Source organism: Megascapheus bottae, chromosome 11 (genome assembly GCF_031878675.1).
Source record: "Megascapheus bottae isolate mThoBot1 chromosome 11, mThoBot2.hap1, whole genome shotgun sequence".
Lineage (NCBI taxonomy): Eukaryota > Metazoa > Chordata > Mammalia > Rodentia > Geomyidae > Megascapheus > Megascapheus bottae.
Genome location: NC_143519.1, coordinates 63,709,965 through 63,736,345, shown reverse-complemented (window position 1 = coordinate 63,736,345; position 26,381 = coordinate 63,709,965). Strand labels below are relative to the sequence as shown.

At 34.7% G+C, this 26,381-nt stretch overlaps 1 protein-coding gene across 3 annotated transcripts in view; it reads left to right on the top strand.

Annotated features, from left to right (window-relative positions):
- Positions 1 to 26,381, top strand: part of Pspc1 (paraspeckle component 1) — a 102,878-nt gene that overhangs the window by 56,614 nt on the left and 19,883 nt on the right. For 2 of the 3 annotated variants that reach the window (XM_090342435.1, XM_090342436.1), the window contains 3 exons: positions 6,253 to 6,310; positions 9,969 to 10,138; positions 12,337 to 12,818. In XM_090342435.1, the coding sequence (XP_090198561.1) occupies positions 6,253 to 6,310; positions 9,969 to 10,138; positions 12,337 to 12,522 (414 nt within the window). In that variant the 3' untranslated portion in view covers positions 12,523 to 12,818. Of the gene's footprint in view, positions 1 to 6,252; positions 6,311 to 9,968; positions 10,139 to 12,336; positions 12,819 to 26,381 lie in introns of those variants that run through there. The other variant, XR_016537170.1, reaches the window with a different exon arrangement.

Genomic DNA, 26,381 nt, shown 5'->3' with positions numbered 1-26,381 from the left:
TGAGCCACAGCACTACTTCCAGCTTTTTCTGTGCTTATGGTATTGAGGAATCGAAACTAGGGCTTTGTGCATGCTAGGCAAGCACTCTACGACTAGGCCATGCTTCTAGCCCAAGAGTTATTTTTGATTCAAAAAAATGAATGGTTGAGCACTGGTAGTTCATGTCTGTAATACTTGCCATTCTGGAGGCTGAGATCTGAGGATTTAGGTTTGAAGCTAGCCCAGGCGGGAAAATCAGTGAGATTCTTATCTCTAATTATTCACCAAAAAGCCAGAAGTAGAGCTTTGGCTCAGGAGGTAGAGCATTAGCCTTGAACATAAAAGCTCAAGGATAGTACCCAAGCCCTGATTTGAAGCTCCAGGCCAGGCATGCACACACAGACACAATTGAATGGAAAATACGGAGATTTTCTATATACCTCTTCTTCATATGAATAGTTCCCCTACTATCAAAATTCCAAAGCAGTGTGACATAGTTGTTAACAGTTGATGAACTTGCATTGAGGTGTTCTTATCAATCACAGTGAATAGTTTACATTAGGTTTATTTTCTTTTCTGTTTAACTAGTTTAATTCTGGCAGCCAAGGTAAAACCAAGGATTTGTTAGTCTATCTTATGTACATTAGTTTTAATTCATGTATATTAGTTTTAATTCTTTGTACTATTCATCCATTAGGTTTTGAAAGAGTGCAATACCATTTACTCTGTGCCAAATTATTCATCCCTTCCTCCTGACCTGAAAGCCACCATTCCTTTTAGTATTTTCCTAATTATTGTGTCGATATAATGTCATATATTTAGACTCCTACACTATATAACCTTTTTAAATTGGCTTCTTTCATTTAGCAATAGGTATTTTCCCCCATGTCTTTTTATGGTTTGATAGCTTATTTCTTTTAAGCACTCAATAATATTCCATTGGATGTACTATAGTTTATCTGTTCATCTACTAAAGGAATCTTGATTGCTTCCAAGTTTTAGGACTTATGAATTAAGCTGCTATTAACATTCATGTCCAGATTTTGTGTGGACAGAAGTTTTCAACTCCTTTGGTAAAAAGCAAGGAGCGTGATTGCTGGATCGTATGGTAAGAGTATAGTTTTATAAGAAATTACCAGAGTATCTTCCAAAATGGTTGTACCATTTTGCATTTCTCCCCACAATGAATGAAGATTCCTGTTGCTCTATATCTTGCCAGCATTTGGAGCATGAATGTTTTGAGACTTTGGCCATTTGAGTTATTATATAGCACTGTTGGTTTTTTTTTAATGTGAAATTTCTAAGTAATATGATAAAACATTTCATTTTAGCAATCATAGAACCTGTAAGTAGTTTTCCTCAGTTTCCATGGGTTTGGGATAGTTGGAATGTATGTATTCAAATTGAGGTGGGAAAACGCAAGTTATACTAAAAAATTATTTTATATTCTATAAAATATTTTCCCTTTTCTTATCTAGCAGTGAGATCCAATGTTCTGGAATTTGGTTTTAGTTCCTTGAATTTTGTAAAGTTTACATACTGCTATTTTCATTGTATCAATGGGAACATTAACTCCCTTTTAGTTAAAAAACAATTTTATCTTTTAGTGTTTAATATGCTGATATAATCTGTTCAGTATTTTGACACTTTTTATATAAGTGAACAATTTCTTAGCAAAAAGGCTTATCTTTTGAGGTTTTCTTTTCTTTTTTTCTTTTTTGCCAGTTCTGTGAGACTCTTATCTCCAGTTAACTACCAGGAAACTGGAAGTAGCACTGTGGTAGAGCACTAGTCTTGAGCTGAAAAGCTTAGGGGCAGCAGCACCCAGGCAGGCCCAGAGTTAAAGTTCTATGAAAAAAGAAGAAAACCCACTGATTACTTAAAAGAGGTTTTGTTTGGGGAATGGCAAGTGTTTGCTACATTAGATATTAAAGACAATTATAAAGGAAGTATATTATAAATGGTAGTGTGGCATTATTTTACTTCTGTAAGGTCGTCTTTTCCTTTTTCATTTAAAATTTTATTGTTGAGGTTATGTACAGAGGGATTACAGTTACATTCATCAGGTACTGGGTACATTACCCCATCCCATGTTATTCTCCCACTTTCCCTCCTCCCACCCCTGTATTTGACTTAAGTGTAGTGAGGAAAATGGTATTGTTTTATATTTTGCCTATTTTTAAAAATGTTTCATTCTTTTGAAAATAGTTGATTTCCCATATGTGCCTTTGTATTCTGTCCATCGCAAAAAAAAAAGTCTTTTGGTTAAAAATCCATGAATATTTCTCATTTGTGGATGAATAGAGTGGTAAATTAATATAATTTTTTCAGACAGTTATAGATAATTTGCAACATTATAAGTAATATGTAGTAGTAATGACTTAAAAGTTCTCCTTGCACTAAAATCCATTGGTCTAACTTAATGTTTTATTCATGAGTTTTATATCACTATGTGCCAATTAGAAAAACAGTAAAAATGTGATACTTTAGTAGGTAATTCAAATGTTAATGTATCTAATTTTACTACTTCTTCTAGGCAGTCATCTGAAAAGTTTTGAGTTGCATTTAATCTGTACATGTCACAAATAGAATAGTTAACTAATTAAAAGTGGGTTCACAGTATATATTATTATTATTATTATTTTGCTATTCAATTTTGGTGGTTGTATTGAGGTAGAGTTGTGGCTCTAGGGCTAGAGAGAGCTTTGTCAAATAAATGCAAGCCCTGAGTTAAACTAACAGTACTGCTACCCCTCACCACCCATACTCATACAGTGTTATATAACTCTTAGTGTGAATGAAGTGGAATCATTGTGACTTTGTGTGTACCTCTTTGAGAGGGTCTTGGGGCCTCCTAGCACTTTGTGAGATCTCTTGTTATCGTGGGTTATGCTTTGACATATGTGAATTAGCTATACTTTGCTATACTTCTTTTGCCTATTGGTCAATTTATAGTTCCTTTTACCTAAAAGTAAACAGTTTTACAAATCCTGTACATTAATAATCTTAAGTTTTACTAGGTTTCTACTGTTAGTATCTTAAAGAATGAAGAATGTATCATGTGAAGGTGTAACTTTATGAACTCTATTCAACTGATATCTCCTATCTATTAAACTTAAATAACTCAGTGTCTCAGTTTTATTATTCCTGAAGTGGGATAACAATTAGATATGCTTTGTGGGGTTTAATCAATACTTTTAAACTTGAGTTTTTATCATGTTTCTCTATTGCATTAAAGTCTTAGGAAATGTTGGATTCAAATTATATTAGCTTAAACTATAATAAAGTTATAAAGTGTTATTAAAAGTGTCATGTAGCAATTCTAACTTAAAGTATTTTAAGAATAATTCATAAGAGAAGTCAGGGTCTTTTGGGTGGGTACATAGTTGTGGGTCAAGTAGTGAGATACAATCTGAGAAATACTGCCTTAATTTCACTTTATAAAATCCACTTAATTCTACCCCTTTTGCATTTTAGTAGAAATATATAATAGTGGTTAGTGGAATCTGAACATCTGACTAGGAAGCTCCCCAAATTGTTATAAAATGATTTGTCATCTAATTACACTATATCATTTTAAATTTTAGACTTAAAAGTTTTATAAACTAGGGTTCCTTATTTTTTCTTTATTTAACTATCAACAATAAAAGAGTAATAAATTATCACCGACCAGCCTGGGAGTTTGGCCTACTGATAGATTGCTTGCCTAGCATGCACGAAGACCTGGGTTTGATTCCTCGGTATTTCTTGGTACCCCACATACATAGCAAAAAGCCAGAAGTGGTGCTGAGGCTCAAGTGGTAGAGTGCTAGCCTTGAGAAAGTCCAAGGACAGTGCTCAGGCCCTGAGCTCAAGCCCAGGACTGGCAAAAAAAAAAAAAAAATAGATATCATTGACCAATGCAATTAACATTGTATTCCTAACCTCTATTATTATAAAAGTAAGTCCAAAAGCAAAATGTAAATTAAACCCATTCTCCACAAAAGCAAAAATAAGATCTATGTATTTTACTGTACTGTGCTTGTATACGAACAGCTTCTCAATAACAGATAAGGAGTGTGGTATTTTTTTTTTTGAGACAGTGGCGGTGTGGGTCATGGGGCTTGGACTCTGGGCCTGGCTGCTGGCCCTGAGCTCTTCACCTCAAGGTTCATGCTCTGCCCCAGAGCCTGGGGCACTGGCCCTGAGCTCTTCAGCTCAGGGCTACCTCCCTACCCCTTGAACCATAGCACCACTTCTGGATTTCTAGTGGTTACTGGAGATAAGAGTCTCATGGTCTTTAGTGCCCATGCTGGCTTTGAACCTGATTCTCAGATCTCAGCCTCCTGAGTAGCTAGGATTACAGGCATGAGCTACTAGAGTAGGTAAAATTTTAAAAAATATATTCATTATTGCTTTTAAACATTTTTGCCAGTCTCGTTTGTCTTAAAGTCTATGTTGTGGTTGTTTTGTTTTGTTTTGTTTTTTGGCCAGTCCTGGCACTTGAGCTCAGTGCCGTGAACACTGTCCTTTGGGCTTTCTCAAGGCTCTACCACCTGAGCCACAGCACCACTGGCTTTTTCTTCTGGCCTTTTCTATGTGGTATGTGGTACCAGGGAATTGAACCTAGGGCTTCATGTATGCTAGATAAGCACTCTACCACAAAGCCCTGTTATGTTTTTGTAATAGGTTAATTATAGCCTCCATTAATACATGAGAGTTGAGAGGAAATTTATTTTGTGGAAGTTAAAAAAATAACTTTTAGGAAGATAAGACACATGACATATCTTCATGATAGTACTTTAGTTGCAATTTATTCACTTTATCAGATGTTAAAGATTATCTTTGGACATATTTATTTGGGCAGTGTTTTAAATCTTTCTCTCCCTTGCCATGGGCACTGAGCTATATTCCCTTTTATTTCAAAAGGAGCCATTTGCTCTTTATGACATGTTTCTATCATAAGAAACCCTTTTATGTCCTTTAACTTGTTTCATATTTGCTTTAGATTTAGTAAAATGGGTCTAAAATGCAGTAAATATGCTCTTATTAGAATTAAACAGTCTGTCATGCTGGTACCTGTGCTCTTTGTTTTTTTTTTCCCTCAAAGCTGGTGTTCTAGTCACTTGAACCACACTTCAATTCTGGCTTTTTTTCTTTCTTTTTTTTTTTTTTGCCAGTCCTGGAACTTGAATTCTGGGCTTGGGTGATGTTCTTGAGCTTTTGTGCTCAAGGCAAATTAGCAATGTACTATTGATCTACTTCTAGCTTAAGATGTAGTTAATTGAAAGTAAGCATCTACCAGGCTTTACTGCCTAGGCTAGCTTCCTGGACCTCATATCTCAGCTTCTTGAGTAGCTAGACTTACAGGTATGAGCCACCATCACTGGGCCATTTCTGGCTTTTTGTTTTTTGGTGGTTAATTGGGGATAAGAATCTTACAGATTTTCCTACCTGGGCCATAATCCTTGAACCATACCTTGAACCATAATCCTCAGATCTTAGCTTCTTGAATATTGAGGATTATAAACATTGATTCCTGGTTTAATCTCAATATATTTCATGATTACATACTTAGTGCATTTATCTGAGTAGAAATGGTCATCAAATCAAGTGGAAATTGCTTTTGTTAATTTCACTTAGAGATTTTATTGAAGTTAGCTGCATGTGTTGTTTGAAGTAGCGTCTGTAATGATATTGAAAGGTTTTGATCCATTGTGTTATTTAACCTTCATAATGTATTGTTTCAGAATTGCTGAAGAGTAATACTTCATTCAGGTTTTAAAGTAAAACCACTGCTCAGTTAGAGAAAAGCAGTGTATGTTTCATGCTGAATATTCACTAATTGCTCATCTTTTCTGATATATCAATAGGCCGTCTGTGAAATTATACTTCTGTAGTTAAAATAAAATTCAAGAATGATTGCCGACTTCTAAACCATGGAAATTGTCTGAGACTTAAGCAACCTGAGATGGAAGAAATTTTTGGTTCTAACTAGTGAAATTGTCTTGAGGATTCAGATCTATATCTTTGGAGTAGCATACTTTGTAATAGATTTTATGCAAGTGGATAATTTTAATTTGTAATCTTTCATATAAAATAGGTGGCATAAACAGTTGTATTAAGCCTATGAGGGTGAGCTTTTTTGGTGTTATTATGTAAATAAGTTGGAAAATTTCAAAGATTTGAATGGCAAGTGATGTTGCAATTCACTCTCTTCTTTTTGATTTTTAGATGGGAAATGTAAAGTCATAAAATCTTTAGGTTGACTGTGACAACTATGTTTACTTACAGAGAGAACAGGAAATGAGAATGGGTGATTTGGGTCCCCGTGGAGCAATAAACATGGGAGGTAGGGATTTGAAGCAAAAGACTTTCTGTAATTTACTTGTGATTTTTTGGGGTAAACTGTATATGCTGTTTGTGACATCTATCTGCATTACTAAGAAACTAAAATATGGAACAAATACATGAATGAAACTTCTTACATTTATTACATTGAAATTAAAAGTTACTATGTTAAAGTGAATGCATAGGAAGAATATTTACAGCCAAAATACACAGTATTAATATTCTTTGAAAATTTTGATTATACTGAAACAAGATCAGTCATTGCATGATGTAATACAATGCCGTTATACTTTCAGTCAGATTTTATTGTTTTTTTAACCTTAAAAATTTATATCTGTTGAGTTATATTTTAAATATTTTAGAGTGTCTTTTAGTGTTTTATAAACTTTTATACTAGTAGTGTTTCTTTGAAGCTAGTTTTCTGTTTTCCAGTGTATCTTTTTCCTTTATCTCCAGTAAGTATTGGAGAGTATGGTGACTTGTTGAGGAAATGAGATGTCTTGTCAATACATATCTTTATAGTTCATGTAAAACTTTCCAGAAAGTACCTATACTAGCAACTTTTAATATTACATGACTATACAAAAGTAGTATCACATAAACTGAAGGAAAAGTGGAATATTACAAGTTTGATGAAATTTGAAATGTTAAAGAGATTATAGATAATGTGAAAATAGTACCATGAAATTAAAATCTATATAGCTCAAATGCCTTTGGTGTTTTAACATAATTTGATTAGCATAACATCCAGTGCATACACCCATCTTGAATGTTCTTAAAATATGTGGTACATGCAACAAAACTTAGAATATGTAGCCTTTTTTTTTTTTTAAGCCTCTGATGGTAATTCTTTAATCAGATGGTATTGCTATTTATTGGTCACTTTTCTTACCCACTGACAAGTAGTGATTTAGCATCTGAAATATAAAAGAAGAAAGAAACATAGTCATGATCATGATGTGTCAGTACATGGACACATGGTATCATTAAGAATATACTATGTAAATTATGAAGAATAGATGAATTTGTGTAATTTTTTTCCACTTTAGGTTCTGGGTTTTAAAGACAGTAAGAATAAGGTTACTGTGTATTATAGGAAAATTTGAAGATTCCTATAGTCATTAGATTATGTTAGCATCAGAATAAAACTCTGAAATGGTATAAAATTTAACTTAATATAAATTCTAATACCATTTTGTGGGTTGCAGAGAGTCCAGAAGGTATTCTTTTTGCTTGATGAGTGATTTTATGAGAATATTCCTTTCTGCTGTGTGTGTATGTGTGCATGCATGCATACATACATGCATGCATGCACACATACACACATCTCTGGTCCTGGGGCTTGAACACAGAGCTTAGGTACTGTCCTTGAGCTTTGTGTCTTTACCACTTGAGGCACAGTTCTACTTCCAGATCCTTTCTCCCTCCTCCCCCTTTTCTTTTTCTTTTTGGTGGTTAATTTGAGATGAGGATCTCATGGACTTTCCTGCTCAGGTTGGCTTAGAACTGTGTCATCTTCAGATCTCAGGCTCTTGAGTAGTTAAGATTATAGGCAGGAGCCACTAGCGCTCAGCTCCTTTGTGCTTTTTAGTTAGGAATTTCTTTATTTTTTAGTTGTGAATCCAACTGAATAAAATTTTTTATTGCATTTTATTCACCAGAAACCTTATTTATCTTTTTAAATACTTATAATCCTAATAATATCTAGTTCACTTAATAGTCTTTTCATCTTTAGTCTTCACAGTCCATCTATGTTTTAGTGGTTTATTGGAGTTATCCAGTCAGGCTGCTGTTGAGCAGGTAAAACTGTCATATCTCATCAAGTTATATTGATGGTGCTGGAGAGGTAAAACTCATGCTTAGTGTACTCTATACACTCTGGGCTTGATCTCAGTAATATCCATTCAGGACCCCTGCCCCCAACGTACTAGTGGAATGTGTAGCAGATATTTCTGGTCTGTTGCCGGTGTGCTGCCCATGTAAAATATAGGTTATAAAGCTGCTGTTCAGATAGCAGCTAATGGTCCAGCCTTTCTTAGATTTAAAATTTATTTATAGGTTATACTACTAGAAAATATAAGTGCTAAAATTAGTGCCTTAGTCAACTACTTAAGAGTTGGAAATATAATTTTGAATTTAAAAATACTCATAGTGTTTAAGTTATTATTCACACTAGTTAAGTATAACAGTTGTGGATATTAAAGAGAAAGGAAGGCCAGGCCTGCCTAGACAAGATCCCTTTCCCTAATATGGAAGAAGTAAAACAACACCATTAATTTGTTGTTGTTGGGATAAACTGAGGTAAAATATCTTCATACTGTCTTCCATATTATTTAAAAATTATGTCTGTTATGTATTTACAGTAATTAAAGTATAAGTTTATCAACAAGAGTATTTTTGAAATTAAGGAGTTATTCCTGGGGCTGCATTCAAACAGTAGTATGGGAGGCCAGGCACTGGTAGGGGGAATAGTACTATTTCTTTCTCTGATTTGCTCATTGCATTTGACCACTGTGTAAAGTTAATTAAGTTGCTTTAGATATTCAGTAAGTAGTAGGTATGAATGAAAATTTAACTATTTCATAATGTGCTATAGAGAAATTGGAGCCCTGTGTGTTAAGAGAATTGATCTATATAATGAATTAGAAGAAAACCTAAATTGCAACCTGTCTTTAATTATAAGCAGATGTGAGCATTTTAAAAGGAATATGATTTTAAAGAAAATGCCTAAAATTATATTAAGAATTAACTATAGTATTATAGTCCAAACACTGCTGCAATTAACATGAGGTGGATACTTCTTTTGATGATTCCCTTTTTCAGGATGTCACATGCCAGAATATTCACCTAATGATTTTATCTGTATTTAAGTGCAGTTGTGTTTAAAAAATAAGTTTCAGATGCTAGTAATCTAGTTACTCAGCAGGCTGAGATCTGAGGATCATGGTTCCAAGAAAACTCAGGCAGGCAGATTCTTGAGATTCCTATCTCCAGTTACATGCCAAAATCGCCAAAAGTGGATCTGTAGTTCAAGAAGTAGACTCGTGCACACAAAAACTCAAGGGGTAGTACTTTGGTCTGGTTTAAGTCCCAAGACTGAGGCACATACACACATAACCTCTCTCCCTACCTGCACAAAGTGTAGTCATGATATGCCATTTTAATTTTTTTTAAGATTGGATAATTTAATATGTGAAAAAAATCCCATAATTTTAAAAGGGATTAACTGCATAAAAGTCAAGAGATTTGTTCAGTCATCTTTGTGTATATTCCAAGGAGTTTCCCCTATGTAACTTAAGGTCTATACATGCCAATATTTAGGGCAGGACAAGTGTGTTTTTGTTTTTTTCTTAAAAGTGATACTTCTTTGCTGTTCATTAAAACTGATAGAGGTGCAGTCAAAATTTTTAGAGATTATTTGGCTATATTAAATAATTTGAAACTGTTGCAATCTCCATTATTGTAAAATAGTTACCTCATTTGTTTCAGGGATTTAAGTTCTACCTACAGGTAATCTGTTTTAGAGTAGATAATTGAGTGTTCCATCTTCAAGGAAGATGACTTTTATACTGTGCATATAGATTACATACATTTTGTAAAATTATTATTGTTTATTAAACTAAGATAGGACAGCTCTAAGTATAGATTGTTTTACATAGATGCGTTTAGCCCAGCACCTGCTGGTAACCAAGGTCCTCCTCCAATGATGGGTATGAATATGAACAACAGAGGAACTATACCTGGCCCTCCAATGGGTCCTGGTCCTGCCATGGGACCAGAAGGAGCTGCAAATATGGGAACTCCAATGATGCCAGATAATGGAGCAGTGGTAATGTATCATAAACATTATTTTGATTATATTTAGTAACATATACTTCTGCCCCAAAGATAACTTCACACTTAAAATAATTTGACATCATTTGGATTGGTGTGGTAGTAGAGACTGACAGCCAATGGAGAAAAAATAACTTAGTGAAGTTAAATTTAAATTTATAAGAAACAATTTTTTAAATTGCTAGTGTTAAGATTACCATTCTTGGGATATAGATGTGGATAAAACTGCAGTTGTTTTTTGATGCTTTTAATTAGGTTCTCTATCAGTATTTATTATCGTGATTAAGTATTTTGTAGCTGTTCTTTTTATGTGAGAGCTCTAACTTTTGGAGATAAAACTCACATACTAAAATCTAAAATATAGTTTTCAATAAACAGCTTTGATAAGATTACTTACGATTTATTTCAAAGTGTTTATTTTCACTATAAAACTTAACATTTTGATTTTGATCTGAGAGTGTGAAGATATCTTTGTATGGGTTAAATATTCTAAAACCCAAGGCTTTTCAGTTGTTACGTTTAAATGTTATGTTGGCAAGACTGAGCCCTTTTATTTTCTTAAAGTTTGCTGCTATTTGAATGAGTCCATTTAATAGAAAAATGGACTCATATGTTCTTTTTCAATTGATTTTTTTTTAATGATAAAGGAAAATTGGTTGAATATTTTGAATAATTATTATGGCACTATTATTGGTTTTAAAACAAAAGAAAGCAATTAAAATGAGACATTGCCATTATTTATACAATCATAGTGATTAAGAAGACATTAAGCCAGGTGCTGGTGGTTCATACTGGTAAACCTACTCAGGAGGCTGAGATCTGAGAAAGTCTAAGACTCTTTATCTCCAGCTATAATCACCAAAAAGTAAGAAGTGAAGCTGTGGCTCAAAAGGTAGCAGAGCCATAGCCTTAAGCCAAAAAGATTGCCTTGAGCACAAAAGCTAAGGGACACCCTGTGGTTAAGCCTTAGGATCAGTACAGTACAAAAGAAAAAGTTAAGACATTGTACATTTTAGAATTGAGGAATACATAAACTCTTATGAATTAGAAAGTTTGGACAGCTGGAGTTTTTTTTTTTTTCCTTTTTTTTTAAATGAAAGTTTTTTGTTTTTTTTTTAAGGGTAATGAGGCAATGTCATAATACCCTCTATAAACAGATGGCACATAAGTCACTTAGCGTATTTGTTCCTTTCGTAGATTCTACATTTTTGTAGTAAAATGCCTCTGAAAGGTAATAAAGATATTTTGATTCAATTTTTGTTTAGTGTGTAATCATTGGTAGTAACATGGAAGTATCATTAACTCTTATGCTCCTATCTCCTTTCCTGAAATTGTGAACTTCATTTAAAATATCATCCTTGGTGTTTTTTTTTTATCTGCATTTTACTACTGTACTTAAGGAGTATTTAATTTTGTAATTATTGTGAAACTTTTCAAATAAGTTTTTCAAATGTTCTATATTATCAAATCAGTCTTAAAACTTAGTCTATTTTACCAAGATTAGTACTTGAATGAAAACAACTCAAAAGTGTCCATATGGAAGTAGTAATTCTTTGTGTTGTTTGTACTAGAGCTCTGTGTCTTAAAAATATTGATATTTAGGTTATTAGAATGTTGAAACCTTTTAGAACAGAAGCTGTCTCCCCAGTTTTATTTCTCTGATTTCTTTTTAAAAAGTTATTTTAGTTTCTGGGCATGATAGCACTTACTTTTAATTCCAGTACTTGAGAGTCTAAAGTAGATTGTGAGTTGGGAGATAAGTTTGGGCTACAGAGCAAGACTCTAGACCCACAAGCAACCCAAAATAAAAACCAAAAAAAGGAAAGATTGATTAATCATATTTTTGTTTTACAGCAGTTTTATCCAATACAAACTTTTCAAAAAGGGATCAGAGCAGAAATAACATATTGATTAGGTTTAAGATGGCATTTGCTTATGTGAAATTAGTTCTTTTTTTAAATGAAATTGGGGCATAGCATTAGCAGTTTATAAATCATCAGATGCTGCCTTTTTTTTTTTTTTTAACATAGTAACTAATTAAATTGCTCCTTTCTTCCTTCTATGTGTGATCCTGATTCTGCTGGACTTTCTGCTGAACTTCATGACACCACCACTTGGGATTTTGCCAATTTTTCTTGTCACTTAAATTTGGTGTGTTCCAAATGGACTTGACTTAATAATATGGCACTATAGCACAATGATAGGTTTTCTCAAGGACCACCATCCCAGATGGGTTCACCTATGGGGAGTAGAACGGGTTCCGAAACCCCACAAGCACCAATGAGTGGTGTTGTTCCTGTGACTGGTGGGCCTGGTGGCTTTGGTAGAGGGACTCAAGGGGGCAACTTTGAAGGTCCTAATAAGCGTCGTAGATATTAAATATTCTTTGATTCCTGGCTATTTAGAAAAGAATATTCAGTGGTATGCCTTTATACTTCTACCTGTTATCTGGAAGAAATAGTTTTACTGTTAATGTTCGTAGAGTTAAACTTATGTAAAACAAGGTTTTTGTATTTTTCTTTATTCATAAGCTTTGTAGATTTAGAATGATGATGCTTATCATTGTGAATGTTAAAATGTGTTTGTGACTTTAGCTAAGAATAACTACGCCACAGTACTGTGAAATTTATGTAGTTACTTAATCTCAATAAAGAAATCTTTGGATAATTTAAAAATGTTATTAGTGGTATTCCCTTATGGTTTTACTAAACTTTGCTGTAATAGTAATATTTTGGTTGCTCTAATCCCGCCCATTTAAAAGTGAAAATGATTTCACTTTATAGTTTGCATAAGTAGCCCTGAAGATAGAAGCTTAGTAAAGATAATGTCCAAGTAGTAGGTAGAGAAGTATATTTGGGGGTGGGAGGGCATGAGAGTTTAATTTGTATAAACACTTGCTGTTCTGTTAAATTGGAGTTGTTGTTTACTATCATTCTGATTATTCAAATATTCTTAGGAAGATTATTAAGGATATCTTGTCCTGTGCTGATTTTTCAAAATAAATCTTTTGAATCTTGAAAAACTGTTTGAAGGCAGATCTGTTTGCTCATAAAATAATGTTTTAGTTTACCTTTGATCACTTATTTGGTATCAATATCCAGATCTTACCCATTATCAGTATATAGTTAATATTAATTTAAAAAAAAACAAACCATATTGTTGAGTTAGCACATAAAGAAACCTTCATTATGTGATTCATTCATGGTTCAGCATTTGTTCAGAATGTCGATTTCATTAAAATGAGGGCTTGACTTCATAGTAAAGCTTTTCTAACGGCCAGGGGGCTGAATCTAAGAAATACAGTTCAAAGGGGGATTTTAAAAGCAGAGTTTACTTCAGGCTGATGTAATCAGAAGGCTGAGGCAGGAGAATATTGAGCAGCAGAAACAGACCAAAACAAATAATTTAGAATTGCAGGATTGTTGGTAACTAATCAGATCACTCTTGAAAGACCTGTTTTTGATTTTGATTTTTCAGTACTTGGGGAAAATGATTTCATCACATTATAATTTTTATTTCAAAATATACTCAATTATCATTGCATTTTAACATTTATTTCAAAATATATTCAGATATATTTTACAGTTTGGTCAGATTGAGCATGGATGTTTAAAATTACATTAAGGAATCTCATATAAAACCTGCATCATGTAATTCACCATCTACTGATCATAGTTGTTATATCTCACATATTATTTTTAGTATGTTAAAATATCCTGCTATTACCACAATTCTGAAAAGCAGCATGCTATTTTAAGTAGACAGTATGTAAATTGTTCCATCTCTGCTTTTGCTACAGGTGTATTTTGGTTAAGAATCTTTCATAAAAGCAGTTGGTTTAAAGCATAACTGAGGTGTGTTCTTTTGTTCTGAATACTCGTGCGTGTGCGTGTGTGTGTGTGTGTGTGTGTGTGTTTTAAGATAACAATGAATAGATGGGATTTTTAAAAAAATTGGCAATATTCACAAGCTTTTGTTTTTGGCAATTTCTTGAAAGCATAATTAGATGATTGGTGGTAGTAATACAATAGCTGAAGACTTTTCTAATTATGCCTTCCATAAATATGATGCGAGTAAGGTTTGTTTTAATTTATTACATTAATTTGAGTATGATTGTACTCATTTCACTTAAATCTACCTTTCATCATGTGTGTTTGTCATATAAGCCTTTTGTAATTATTAGTGTTATATTTTATTAAAATCTGAATAAGAGTGGGGAAAATATGATTCTTTGATGTTAATATCCATTGAACTTTGGCCAAGGCTGTGAAATTTTGTATGATTCATTTGATAATGTTTGAAAGTCAGTGCACAAAGAGAATATCCCAATCTCCTGAACATCCTAGTGTCTGGGCTCAACTTTGTCTCCAAGAACAGATTTCTACACAACATTCCCCCAGCAACAGGAAAATCCTTGTTCCAGTACTTACCAAGTTTATCCTGGGAACAGTCAGCTTCTGAGTGACAGTCAAGTGGAGCATCTCTGAACTTACAGTTACTCAGCTTTAGTGTTTTTGTGTAGCTGAACAAGTTTGTGACTACTCAGTATTTTTTCTTTTGATTTAGTATAACAAAAAAGAGTTTTAAATGTCATTCCATTTAAAATAGTTGGTAAAAAAAAATAAAGAGGAAATTCATTAGCATTAGTCTTTTCTAAGGTGTGAAGTTGTCATGCTACCAAAGGCAATATGAAACTATTAATAATACAGTGCCACCAGCTTATATTTTGATTGTGCTATCATTTGAAGAAACAAGTTTAGGATCCTGCAGGACTTAAATTTCATATGCTATGAGTATGCATAAAAGAGCGTTCGTTTTCTAATTAGTTTTTCTTCCAACAGCATATTTTGTTGTTTTTTTTTTTCTTTGACTCTTTCAACAATTTTTAAAGTAAATGCATTGGTTTTTTTTTTTCTTGAGCAATATAATTAAAGCTTAAGTCTGTTTTTAGTTTGTTGCTTCGAGGATTTTGGATTTTTCTGTCTACAGTCTATACTTGGTGCAAAGTATATGATAAAAAGATAAAATATATAGGCCAGGAGTTTGGCCTAGTGGTATAATGCTTACCTAGCATACCTGAAGACCCTGGTTCAATTCCTTGGTACCACATACATAGAAAAAGCCAGAAGTGGTGCTGAGGCTAGCTCTAGCTCTAGCTCTAGCTTTGAGAAAGCCCAAGGACAGCGCTAAGGCCCTGAGTTCAAGGCCCAGGATTGGCAAAAAAAAAAGAAAAGATAAAATACTTATTTTGAATCCTAAAATGTTAGCATTTTGGTGGAAAGTTTATTCAGAATTATGATTGTTGAATATTTCAGGAACTGATAAAGGCTAGAATAATTGTTTGATGTCAGTGTGGTCAGTTACTAGTCATTAATACATGGGAGGTTGACAATTAGTAGAACATAGATTATGAATGAGAAAAAAAAATGTGTAGGTGGGAGCATAGCCTAGTGGCAGAGTGCTTGCCTAGCATTCATAAAGCCCTGAGTTTGATTCTTCAGCATCACATACTCAGAAAAAGCAGGAAATTGCGCTGTGGCTCAAGTGGCAGAGCGCTAGCCCTGAGAAAAAAGCCCAAGGACAGACCCCAGGCCCTGAGTTCAAGCCCCAAAGCTGGCAAAAAGCATCAACAACAAAAAGAAATGTGTGATTGAAATAAGATTTATTTTAATTGAAATTTGATCAAGTGTATGGTAAAAGTTTTAAGAGTTAGTATAAAGGGTACTTGTCAAAAATAAAAGGGCCATGCCATTTTGGAAAAGTAGGCAGTTTCCGATGGCATTTAAATGTTTTATGTTAGAGTTTGATTAAATATTTATATAATAAAGCATTCTTACAGTTTCTGAAGATGCTGATTTTTTAAAACCCCTTTGGGGGCTTATAGGTTATTGTTAAATGTGTGCTTATTTAGCATACTATAGTTCTGTGTACCACAAGATAATGAGAATTTCCATAAGAATTAGGCAGCAAGGCTGGGAGTTTGGCCTAGTGGTAGAGTGCTTGCCTAGCATGCATGAAGACCCGGGTTCGATTCCTCGGTACCACATACATTGAAAAAAGCTGGAAGTAGTGTTATGGCTCAAGTGATAGAGCACTAGTCTTGAGAAAAAGTCCAAGGACAGTGCTCAGGTCCTGAGTTCAAACACCACAACTGACCAAAAAAAAAAAAAAAAAAAGGCAGCAAATACCTGTCTCTTAGATTCAACACTTGTTATTATTTTCTTGATTTACTTCCTAGATATTACTAAGCATGGGATTCTAGGAGAGATGAGAAACTACTTAAGTAGCTAGCAGGTTTTATGTTACTTTTCCTCTATAATAATTCGACTTTGTTTTTTCTCTCACCATTGGCACTCTACTACTTTAGCCATACCTTCAGTTCTGCATTTTTGCTGGTAATTGAAGGCAAATATTTCATAGATTTTTGTCTGTGGTTGTTTGGCTTGACTTTGATCCTTAGTTCTCAGCCTCCTGAGTAGCTAAGAATACAGGTATGATCTGTAACTTTAAAACTTCTTTTTAAGTAGTTTCATATTAGAGAATGTTCATTTGCACACTCAAATGAAATATGCGTCAGATTGGGCATGTAGCTCACTGGGAGAGCACTTGCCTAATATGTATATGACTCTGGGATCATCCTGAGCACTGTCAGAAAAAAGTATGTCTCAGTTCCATAGCTCACTATGGGTTTATTTCGTTATATGCTACTACAAGTATGATTTCATTTCTGGCAGTCTTTATTTATTACTAAATTTCTTGATCACTGAATAATTTATATGAAGTTTGAAGCTTCACTTAAACGTATTATGAAGATTGGGGATTTAGCTCAGATCAGAATATCCTAAGTGTAAATACTGAAAAAATATTTTTATTTCTCTTGTAAATCTAAGAGATGTTACCCAATTTATTATGGTTTTTCTGTAAATTGGTGTCTAGATTGAATATCTCTCAAATTTCTTTAATAATTGGTTATATTTTTATTTACATGCTGTAAAGTAACAATATGTATTTTCTGTTTTATATATTAATTATTTTTTCAAGTAACGCTGATTGAGGGTACCGAGTAAGATTATTAAAGCAATATAGCCATTGTTCAAACATATACATTGGAAAAACTTCCACAAATACATTTTATGTCTTGAATCACTATGATTGCTACCAGTTTCCTCTCCAGAAACACTGTATTTATTCTTGACTATTAAAAAACAAGTCTCCAGCCAGGCATGATTGCTCACTCCTATCACAACTTGGGAATTGAAATTGGGAGAATAACTGATTCTAGATTGAGTATAATGTTCACAAGTTTCCCCCCCCCCCCCCAGCTCACTTGAGTAGGGTAGCGTTTATCCTGATGCAACAGGATTATGGTATAAGCTGACTTCGACAAAAAGCAATGCCCTATCTCAAAAGTATTTTGAACAAAGGAGATAAAGGCAAGCCCAAAACTCAATTCGAACCCTAGTAACAATGGGGGAAATAAAGGCTGAACTAAGAATTTTTCCTTTTCACTTTTTCTCAGGGGCCTTGGTTAGTTTTTAGAAGACATTATGTTCTGTTTATGTGCATAAAATTTCAATTTTGTCTTGTAAGATACCATGCAAAACTTCATGTGATGAACTTATGAACTTTTCATCACAAATTATAACAACAATTAGTAGAATTAGGACCAGGAGTTTGTCCTAGTGGTAGAGTATTTGCCTAGCATGCACGAAGACCTGGGTTCAAGTGGTAGTATACATCTAACTTTGAGAAAGCCCAAGGACAGTGCTCAGGCCCTGAGTTTCAGCCCCAGGACTGGCAAAAAAAAAAAAAAAAAAAAAGGAAAGAAAGAAAAGAAACAAAGAATTACATGGGAATATGCTTGTTTTAAATATATATATTAAAATTTATTTGTTTATTATTTTAATTTATTTATTTATTTATTTATTTATTTTTGCCAGTCCTGGGGCTTAAACTTGGGGCCTGAGCACTGTTCTTGGGCTTTTTCCTCAAGGCTAGCACTCTGTCACTTGAGCCACAGCACCACTCCTGGCTTTTCTATCTATGTGGTATCAAGTAATTGACCCTGGGTCTTTGTGCATGCTAGGCAAACACTCTACCACTAGGACAAACTCTCAGCCCTGAATTATAATTTTTTATTTTTCATTTTAAAGTAAGTTTACTAAAAGTATTTTTGGGATTGGGGATGTGGCTCAGGTATAAGGATGCCTGCCAGTGGAGCAAATAGAAGAGAAACTGAGTTTAAGTCCTGGTCTTAGACCCAGAAAAATTGTTTTTGGTTCTGCATTTGGTACTTTCCTTGGCAAGCGGCATCAAGTGAGTGAGACTTTCAGCCAAATGGAAAAATTTTATTCATTGTACTCAGGGTTTTGCCTTGTATTGGTGGTAAGGTAAGTGGACCTTATATTCTCTCCTTCTCCATCTCCCCTCCCTTCCTCCTCTCTCTCCTCCTTCCTCCCACTCTGGCTTCCTGGGCTTTCTCGTATGAGTGCGTGCGTGCGTGCGTCTGTCTGTCTGTCTGTCTTAGGACTATGTTCTTTTTATTTACTTTTTTCTTGTTCACAGCTCATGTAAAATAGTTCAACAGACAACTTTTGTCTTCCTTTTTGTGGGGGGGTCATTTGTGGGCCTTGAACTCTGGGCCTGGGCACTATCACTGAGCTCTTCAGCTCAAGGCTACCCCCACCCCACCTCTTGAGCCACACAACGCTACTTCAGGTTTTCTAGTGGTTAATCGAAGACAGACTTTAGTACCTGGGCTGGCTTTGAACCACAGTCTTCAGATCTCAGCCTCCTGAGTAGCTAGGATTATGGCGGTGAGCCACCACACCCGGTTAACTTCTGTCCTCTTGACTTTCATCCTACTACTTGAGCCATTTCTCCAGTATGGCTATTTTATGTATGCCTGTCTTGGGATGTAAACTCAGCCTGGGCTCACTTGAGCCACAGCTCTACTTCTGGCTTGTGTGTGTATGTATATGACAGTGGGGGAAGGTGTTTCTTGGAAATAAGAATATCTCACAGACTTCTGCCTGGCATGGCTGAGAACCTTGATTTAGCCTCCTGTGTAGCTAGGATTACAAAGGTGAACCTCTGGCTTTCCAGTATTGCATTTTATTTTGTTGGTTAATTGGAAATAAGTGTCTCCCCGACTTATTTGCCTTAGCTGGCTTTGGACCTCCATTTTAAGATCTCAGTTTTTGACTATGCTTAATAAGGAACTGTGGTACTGGGGTTTGAACTCAGGGCCCCATTTCTGTTTTTTATATCTTATGTGCTTTATGTAAGTGGCTTTTGATTTTGCCGAAGTTTTTGAAATGATGTTTATATCTAGATTTTTTTCTAGGTTTTTCTAGTTCTTCAGTTCTAAATGACAATTTATATATGTATTGTACATCTCATGGAAGTAATATACAAATGAGGTAATGTCCAGAACAAATAATATCAGCCATTTATTACGTTTTATGCTCTGACTGAATATCTGAATATAAGGGCTATGTAAATATAAGCATGCCTATTTTACCATATTTGGACCATGAGTTAATCTATATTTTTATTTCTGTGTACTTATCAATTTTAAAAACTCTTGTAACTTATTTTTAAAAATTAGATAATCTATAAAAATAAGAAGCCTTGTTATTGCACTTATAGTCCCAGGACTTGAATTCAGGGCCTGAGCACTGTCTTTGGACTTTCTCAAGACTATATAGTTTTACACTTGAGCCACAGCACCACTTTATAAGTATGTATGTTGCCTAGTGTTTTATAAGTTAAAAAATCATCTGTAATCATTCTAACTTAGCAATTTCTGTATCTTGATATTTAGAAGCTGTAAAGCAGTAATTTGCACAATGGCTAATTTACCTGTGAATTTTTTGAGCTGATTGCAATGTTTTACACATTCATATCTCAAAGATTTTATACTATAGTATAAAGTCTAGTATAGGTTTGGGCAGAGTGATAATTGGAATAACCATCTCTCAGAATTTCACTGTATTTGTTAATTTAACATTGTGGTTTTGTACTATATAGTCATCTTTAGCAATATGAAACAAAATTGGCAAAGAGAACCCCAACAGTAATGGCAAAGAAAACCCCAATAGTAATGTTTTATATAACAGCAGTTCTCAGAGTCCATCTTCATTCAAATCTCATGGGAGGCTAATTAATGCAGATCTCTAGGCTTTCCACCCTATGATTGTGATTCCATAGGTATTCCAGTTTGCTGAGAATCTATTCAAAAGAAGCCCACTCTGTAGCTTGGTGGTAGAATACTTTTAAAATGTCTGAGTTCAGACCTAGTACCAGTTAATTAAAGTTCTTTTTTACTTTCTTTTTTGTAAAGCATTTTTAATGGTGTGTGTTTGTAGTATTATCTCAATACATGGTACCTTGAAGATCCCTGGTCAATCATTGAGTCACTCTAAAATATCCCCAAAGATTTCCATCTATTCTTAACTGACAAGCACTGCAAAATTTTGTTTTTACTTGGAAGTATACTAGATTCTTCACTTTGTAGTACATTGCATATATGATCCATTTTTCAAGCTAAACTTAATGTGTTAACAAACCTACAAGATAAAAACTAAAGAAAGATGATAGAAAGGTACATTTTGAAAATGCTAGAAAGGACTAGAGAAGCAATGTGACAGCCAGTATTTATGTCACTATAGTTAATTATGCTTGGTGGATGATGGATGGTGGTTCTGGAAAACTGTCCTGGTCTTTGTTTATATCCTGTAAAGTGGGAGTATAATGATAGCATTTTTGATTGGCTAAAATAATAGTTTGACTTTATATGTTTGTCTTTTACTTTTCTAGATTGAAGATAAAAGATGGATAAGATTATTTATTATCTATTTTAGGAAGTAATGCCCACTTAAGAACTTTTAACAAATGGAAATTAATAGCTTTATTATAGTCTTACGAGACTTTCAGAGGTTTATGATGTTTGTATAATAAATCTGTTCATAATTTAGTGCATCCAAAAAGTTAAATTGGTCCATTTTGAGAACAAAACCAGTGGCTGCTATATTGACAATAATTGTTTATCCAGAAATTAGGCTGTGATTCTATAAACAATTAACTGCTTTTGACCCTTGTAATAATCAGATAGTTTCTATAACGTTGACTTTGTTGCATTGGTTGGTGCTAGAGTATTTGTGTGTAGCTTAAGTGTTGAGTGTTTCTAGTTTGAGTTGTAATGCAGGTATCATTTATGGGGCCTTCTCATAGACCTTGCTTTTCAAAGGTTACCATGGCACAAAACTTACTCCAATCTATCTTCATTAGAAATTCCTATTTACAAAGCATTTTGTGAGTTTTCAGTACTGAAGATAATTTTGGCTCTGTGATGGCACATTAATTCCGGATCCAGGAAGTCATCCTTTATCTGTTTTTTTTTTGTGTGTGTGTGTGTGTTTGTTTTGGTTTGGGTGTTTTTTTTTTTTTTTTTTTTTTTTTTTTGGTTAGTCCTGGGGCTTGAACTCAGGGCCTAGGTACGGTCCCTGAGTTTCTTTTTGCTCAAGGCTAGCACTCTCCCACTTGAGCCATAGTGCTACTTGCACCTTTTTCTGATCACACAGTATTGAAGAATGGAATCCAGAGCTCCATGCATGCTAGGCAGATACTCTACCACTTAGCCACATTCTCAGCCTATGCTTCTTATCTTCCATTCAAATCCTTGCCGCCCTCATTTTTCTGTTTAAGAGTCATAGTTCCTGTTCTTGAACTGCAAGAAGAAAACACCAGACTTCTACCCCAAGGGCACTTATTAGCCTCTTTCTAATTGAGGTTATTATGCAGGCTAATGAGACTAAAACTCCTTCTACTCCCTTTTCTCTATACAGAGCCTTGAGTTTGCTTGGCTGACACTAATATTTGAGCATCTACCCTAGCATTTTATTGGTCATTATTGGAGATGGAATCTCAGTCTTTCCTTCCTGGATTAATTTATGACTATAGTTCTCTGGATTTCATCCTAAGTAGCTGTGATAACTGTATGACTCACCAGTAGCTGGATTAAGTATTTTCTTTAAACATTCTTAAACAAAAATACACAAACCCTAGATATATCTCCCCCCCTCTCATTTTTTTTTTTTTTCTTGTTGCTGGGGTGTGTACTTGCCCTTATTCTTGGTAAGTGCCTACCATTTGAACCGTATTCCCTAATGCGTTTGCTTTTCTTTCTTTTTTGCCAGTACTGGGCCTTATTCTCGTCCTGAACAGTGTCCTTGGGCTTTCTCAGGGCTAGCGCTCTACCACTTGAGCCACAACACCACTTCCAGCTTCTCTATATATAGGCACCAAGGAATTGAACCTGGATCTTCATGCATGCTAAGGGAAGCACTCTACCAAACTCCTGACCCATTTGCTTTTTTAAAATTTTGTCTGATCAGATGAGGTCTCTCATTTGGCCTAGTAAGCCTCAGACCCTGATCACCCTACCTCTGCCTCCTGAGTAGCTCTGGTCTTGTTAACTTTTGCCCATACTGTTTTCTGCCTTCAATCCTGTCTTCTCCTTCCAAGATTCTGCCATTTAATGATATACATAACCCAGTTTTAAAACTAGGATTTATTTGGATACATTTTGTTAGATTATCTGTTACTAAATTCAAGTAATATTTTTAACTCCTTGACACTGAAGTGAGTTAAATTTCAACTGAAGTGAGTGCTTAACTTTGTATATGTTGATTTGGATCAGTTTTTAGTAATTAAGTGATTGGGGATAGCTGCTTTTTTTTTCTTTCTTTCTTTCTTTTTTTATTTTTTTGCCAGTCCTGGGCTTGAGCTCAGAGCCTGAGCACTGTCCTTGGACTTTTCTCAAGGCTAGAGCTCTACCAGTTGAGCCTCAGCACCACTTTATATGGTATTGAGGAATTGAACCTGGTCTTCGTGCATGCTAGGCAAGCACTCTACCACTAGGCCAAACGCCCAGCCCCTGCTTTTTTTTTTTTTTTTTTTTTTTTAATGAGAGAAAGATCAGGAGTTTTTGAAGATGTATACTGCAAGTTTGGGTGGGAAGTATCATAGAAACCATTGATTTTGTCTAGCAGTAGAATGTGTTTAACCATATGTGCTAATTGTGTCCATATGGGGAGAAGGGATTATATATTGATATTGGTGATTTAACCTGATGACATTCTAGGTTGGTTGAAAATATAGACCCTAGATTTGTGTTATTTTGGAATTATTCAAATGCCATGGATAAAGACTGCCTCTCACAACACTAATTTCTATGATAAATGAAATACAGTACAAGGAGGAATAAATTAAGGAACATTTCAACATTCTCAGTTAAATACCAATTTCCTACAATTGATATATCTAGTTTCTTGCAATCTAGGTGCTAGACATGCCTGTGAGTGTGGTGTGCCAGTCTGTGCCTCAATGGCATTTATCTTCTAGATTAAGAGATGTAGATATAATGATAGGGGCCAGATGGCAGTGGCCTAGTGGTAGAGTGCTTGCCTAGCACGCATGAAGCCCAGATTCAGTTCCTCAGTATCACATACACAGAAAAAGCCAGAAGTGGTGCTGACCCTCAAGTGACAGAGTAGTAGCCTTGAGCAAAAAGTGTCCAAGGACAGTGCCCAGTCCTGACTTCAAGCCCCAGAACTGGCGATGATGATGATGATGATGACGATGACGATGACGATGACGATGGTGATGATGGCGGCAGCAGCAGTAGTTTGCCATGCAGTGACAAGGGCAGAGGAAATGCCAACTATGATTGTGTGCAAAGATACTTAAAAATATCCACCCTAAGAGAAGAAGATGCTGTCAATCTGTGGAAATGTGCTGTTTCATTGAGTCCTTTGAAGGAGATTATAAAGATGGAGTACTGAATTTTTACTCTTATTACAATTGACAATTCAGGTATGATTGCAGTATTAAGTGTACTTGGAACGACGTTAATATTCAACTTCAGTTGTATGTATTAAGTATTTTGAAGAAAATTCAGCATGTGAGTTCGATATACAAAGGCTTAGTATAAAAATGTAAAATATCTTGTTTTTGGCTATCTGTTGAAATTATAATTTGGATATGTTGGGTTAAATAAAATACTATTATGCTAATTTTATCTGTTGCTTTTTATTCCATTGATAAGGATTCTAGGAAATTTAAAATTGCTTATACAGTCCATGTTTTCTTCTGGATAATGCTAGTTTTAACAGAACAACTTAATATTTTTCCTTTTATAATTGTGCCAGAGTTCTGTTATTCATTATATTATGTCGTTCATTATTTTGTCTTACATAACGTAAAATTGAACTAAACATGACTGGAAGGTAGCCCAGTAGTAGATTGCTTGCCTAGCTTGCACAAGACTTTGGATTTGAGCCACACACAAAAAAAGCTATCTAATTATGTACCTTACATGTTGAGCTCATTTTTTGGTTTGGTTTTGTTTTTCCTTTCTCTTTATTTACCTCTTGACAGAGTCTCTCTGCAGTTTAGGCTGGCCTAGAACTATATAGCCTTAGGCTCAGTTGAAATTCTCATTTTTTACTGCTTCAAACTCACTCATGAATGGTGGTATTATAGGTATCATAATGCCTGGCTCAGATCAACTTTTTGTATTATTACCACTTGGTGATTGCTATAGTTTAGGAATGAAATTTGAGAACCCAATTCTCAAGAAATAAATTGTACATACTGATGTTCAGCAGTGTACCTTTTCATTTCTCAAGTTTGCCTTGATATTATAAATATTTTTAGCAAATTCTCCCCAGATATTATCATACAAGGTTTCTCTTTAAAATTCATGTGACATCTGTTTATATAATTGTTCATTTAGTCTCATGTAGATACCAACCCCTAGAGAGTATTAGCTTTATCATGTAGTGACTTGCTCTGATTTCCAATGACTTTTTCTTTTTCTTTTTCTTTTTTTTTTTCCTTTATGCTGCTCCTGGGACTTGAATGTAGGTCCTGAGCACTCTCCCTTCGCTTTTGTGGTCAATTCTGGTGACAGACCCATAGCCCAATTTTTTTTTTTAATATTTGTTTGTTTTTGATGGTCAATTAAAGATAAAGAGTCTTAGACTTTCCTGCACTGGTTGGTTTTGAACCATGATTCTTAGATCTGAGACATGAGCTACCAGTGCCTGGCCCAAGTGAGTTGTTTGGTGAAGCACAGGCATGGTATATAGATGATAATTAAGCACGAGCATGTGCATGCGTGCACACAAGCATGCATACACAAACTACGAAGTGAAGTGTCACACCCTTGCTTTCTGTGATTTAATACTTAATGGGACAGGTAGAATTATAAAGGAGCTATAAGAACAGTAATAAAGAATATAGAACTGCTTTATTTGGGGGAAACAATGCTTCAGGAATACAGCAGTTTCTGAGCAGATTGTAAGGGGGTCATAGCTTCTTGGCAGAAGGAAGTAGGAAAGTTCATAGGGTGCCAAGATTGTGTAGTCAAAAAGGGTAGTGACAACAGAGTTCATGAGATTGTGGGAGGCTGTCTTAAGGTGAGGGAGCTAGACGGGTAGCAGAGAAGTAAAGTTCAGGGTGGGAGATGTAGTAGTTGTAAAGCACATGCCTTTTTGTGTACAATCCTTAGTACATATTCAAAAAAAAGAAAAGTGAAGTTTAGATCTTTTATATTTTAGATGAGTTGGACTCATGCCAATTAGAGTTTCAGACTGACTAGGTTACTACTGATTTTCTGGAATGCAGAAGGAACACATAGCTGATTCACACACATTTGCACCATCTACAAGATCTTTGAAAGGCTATTTAATGACAGGCAAGATTAGATTCTTTTTTGTTTTTATTTTTTGTTTTGTTCAGTTTTGGGTCTTGAAGTCAGAGCCTTTTACTCAACACTAGTATTCTACAACTTTGAAGAACAGCTCTACTTTTGGTTTTCTGGTGGTTAATTGGAGATGAGAGTCTCATGGACTTTCCTGCTTAGGCTGGTTTCTATCCGTGATCCTCATAGCTCAGTCACCTGAGTAACTAGAATTACTGGCCTGAGGCATCAGCACCTGGTTGTTTTGGTTTTTAATATGGATAATTCATAGATAAAATTAATAAACTAGTATTTAAAGAAAAGATACAAAATGTTAAGGTTTTTCTCATTTGAATGGTGGGTTCAGGGATCTGAGACTAAGGTAAGTGTTTTCAGGAGTGATAAGGAAATCCAGTTCCTAATGAAGAAGAAGGTATAATCCCCTGGGTTTTTGAATGTTTCATATTGAGTGTTTATACTTCGTTAGTAA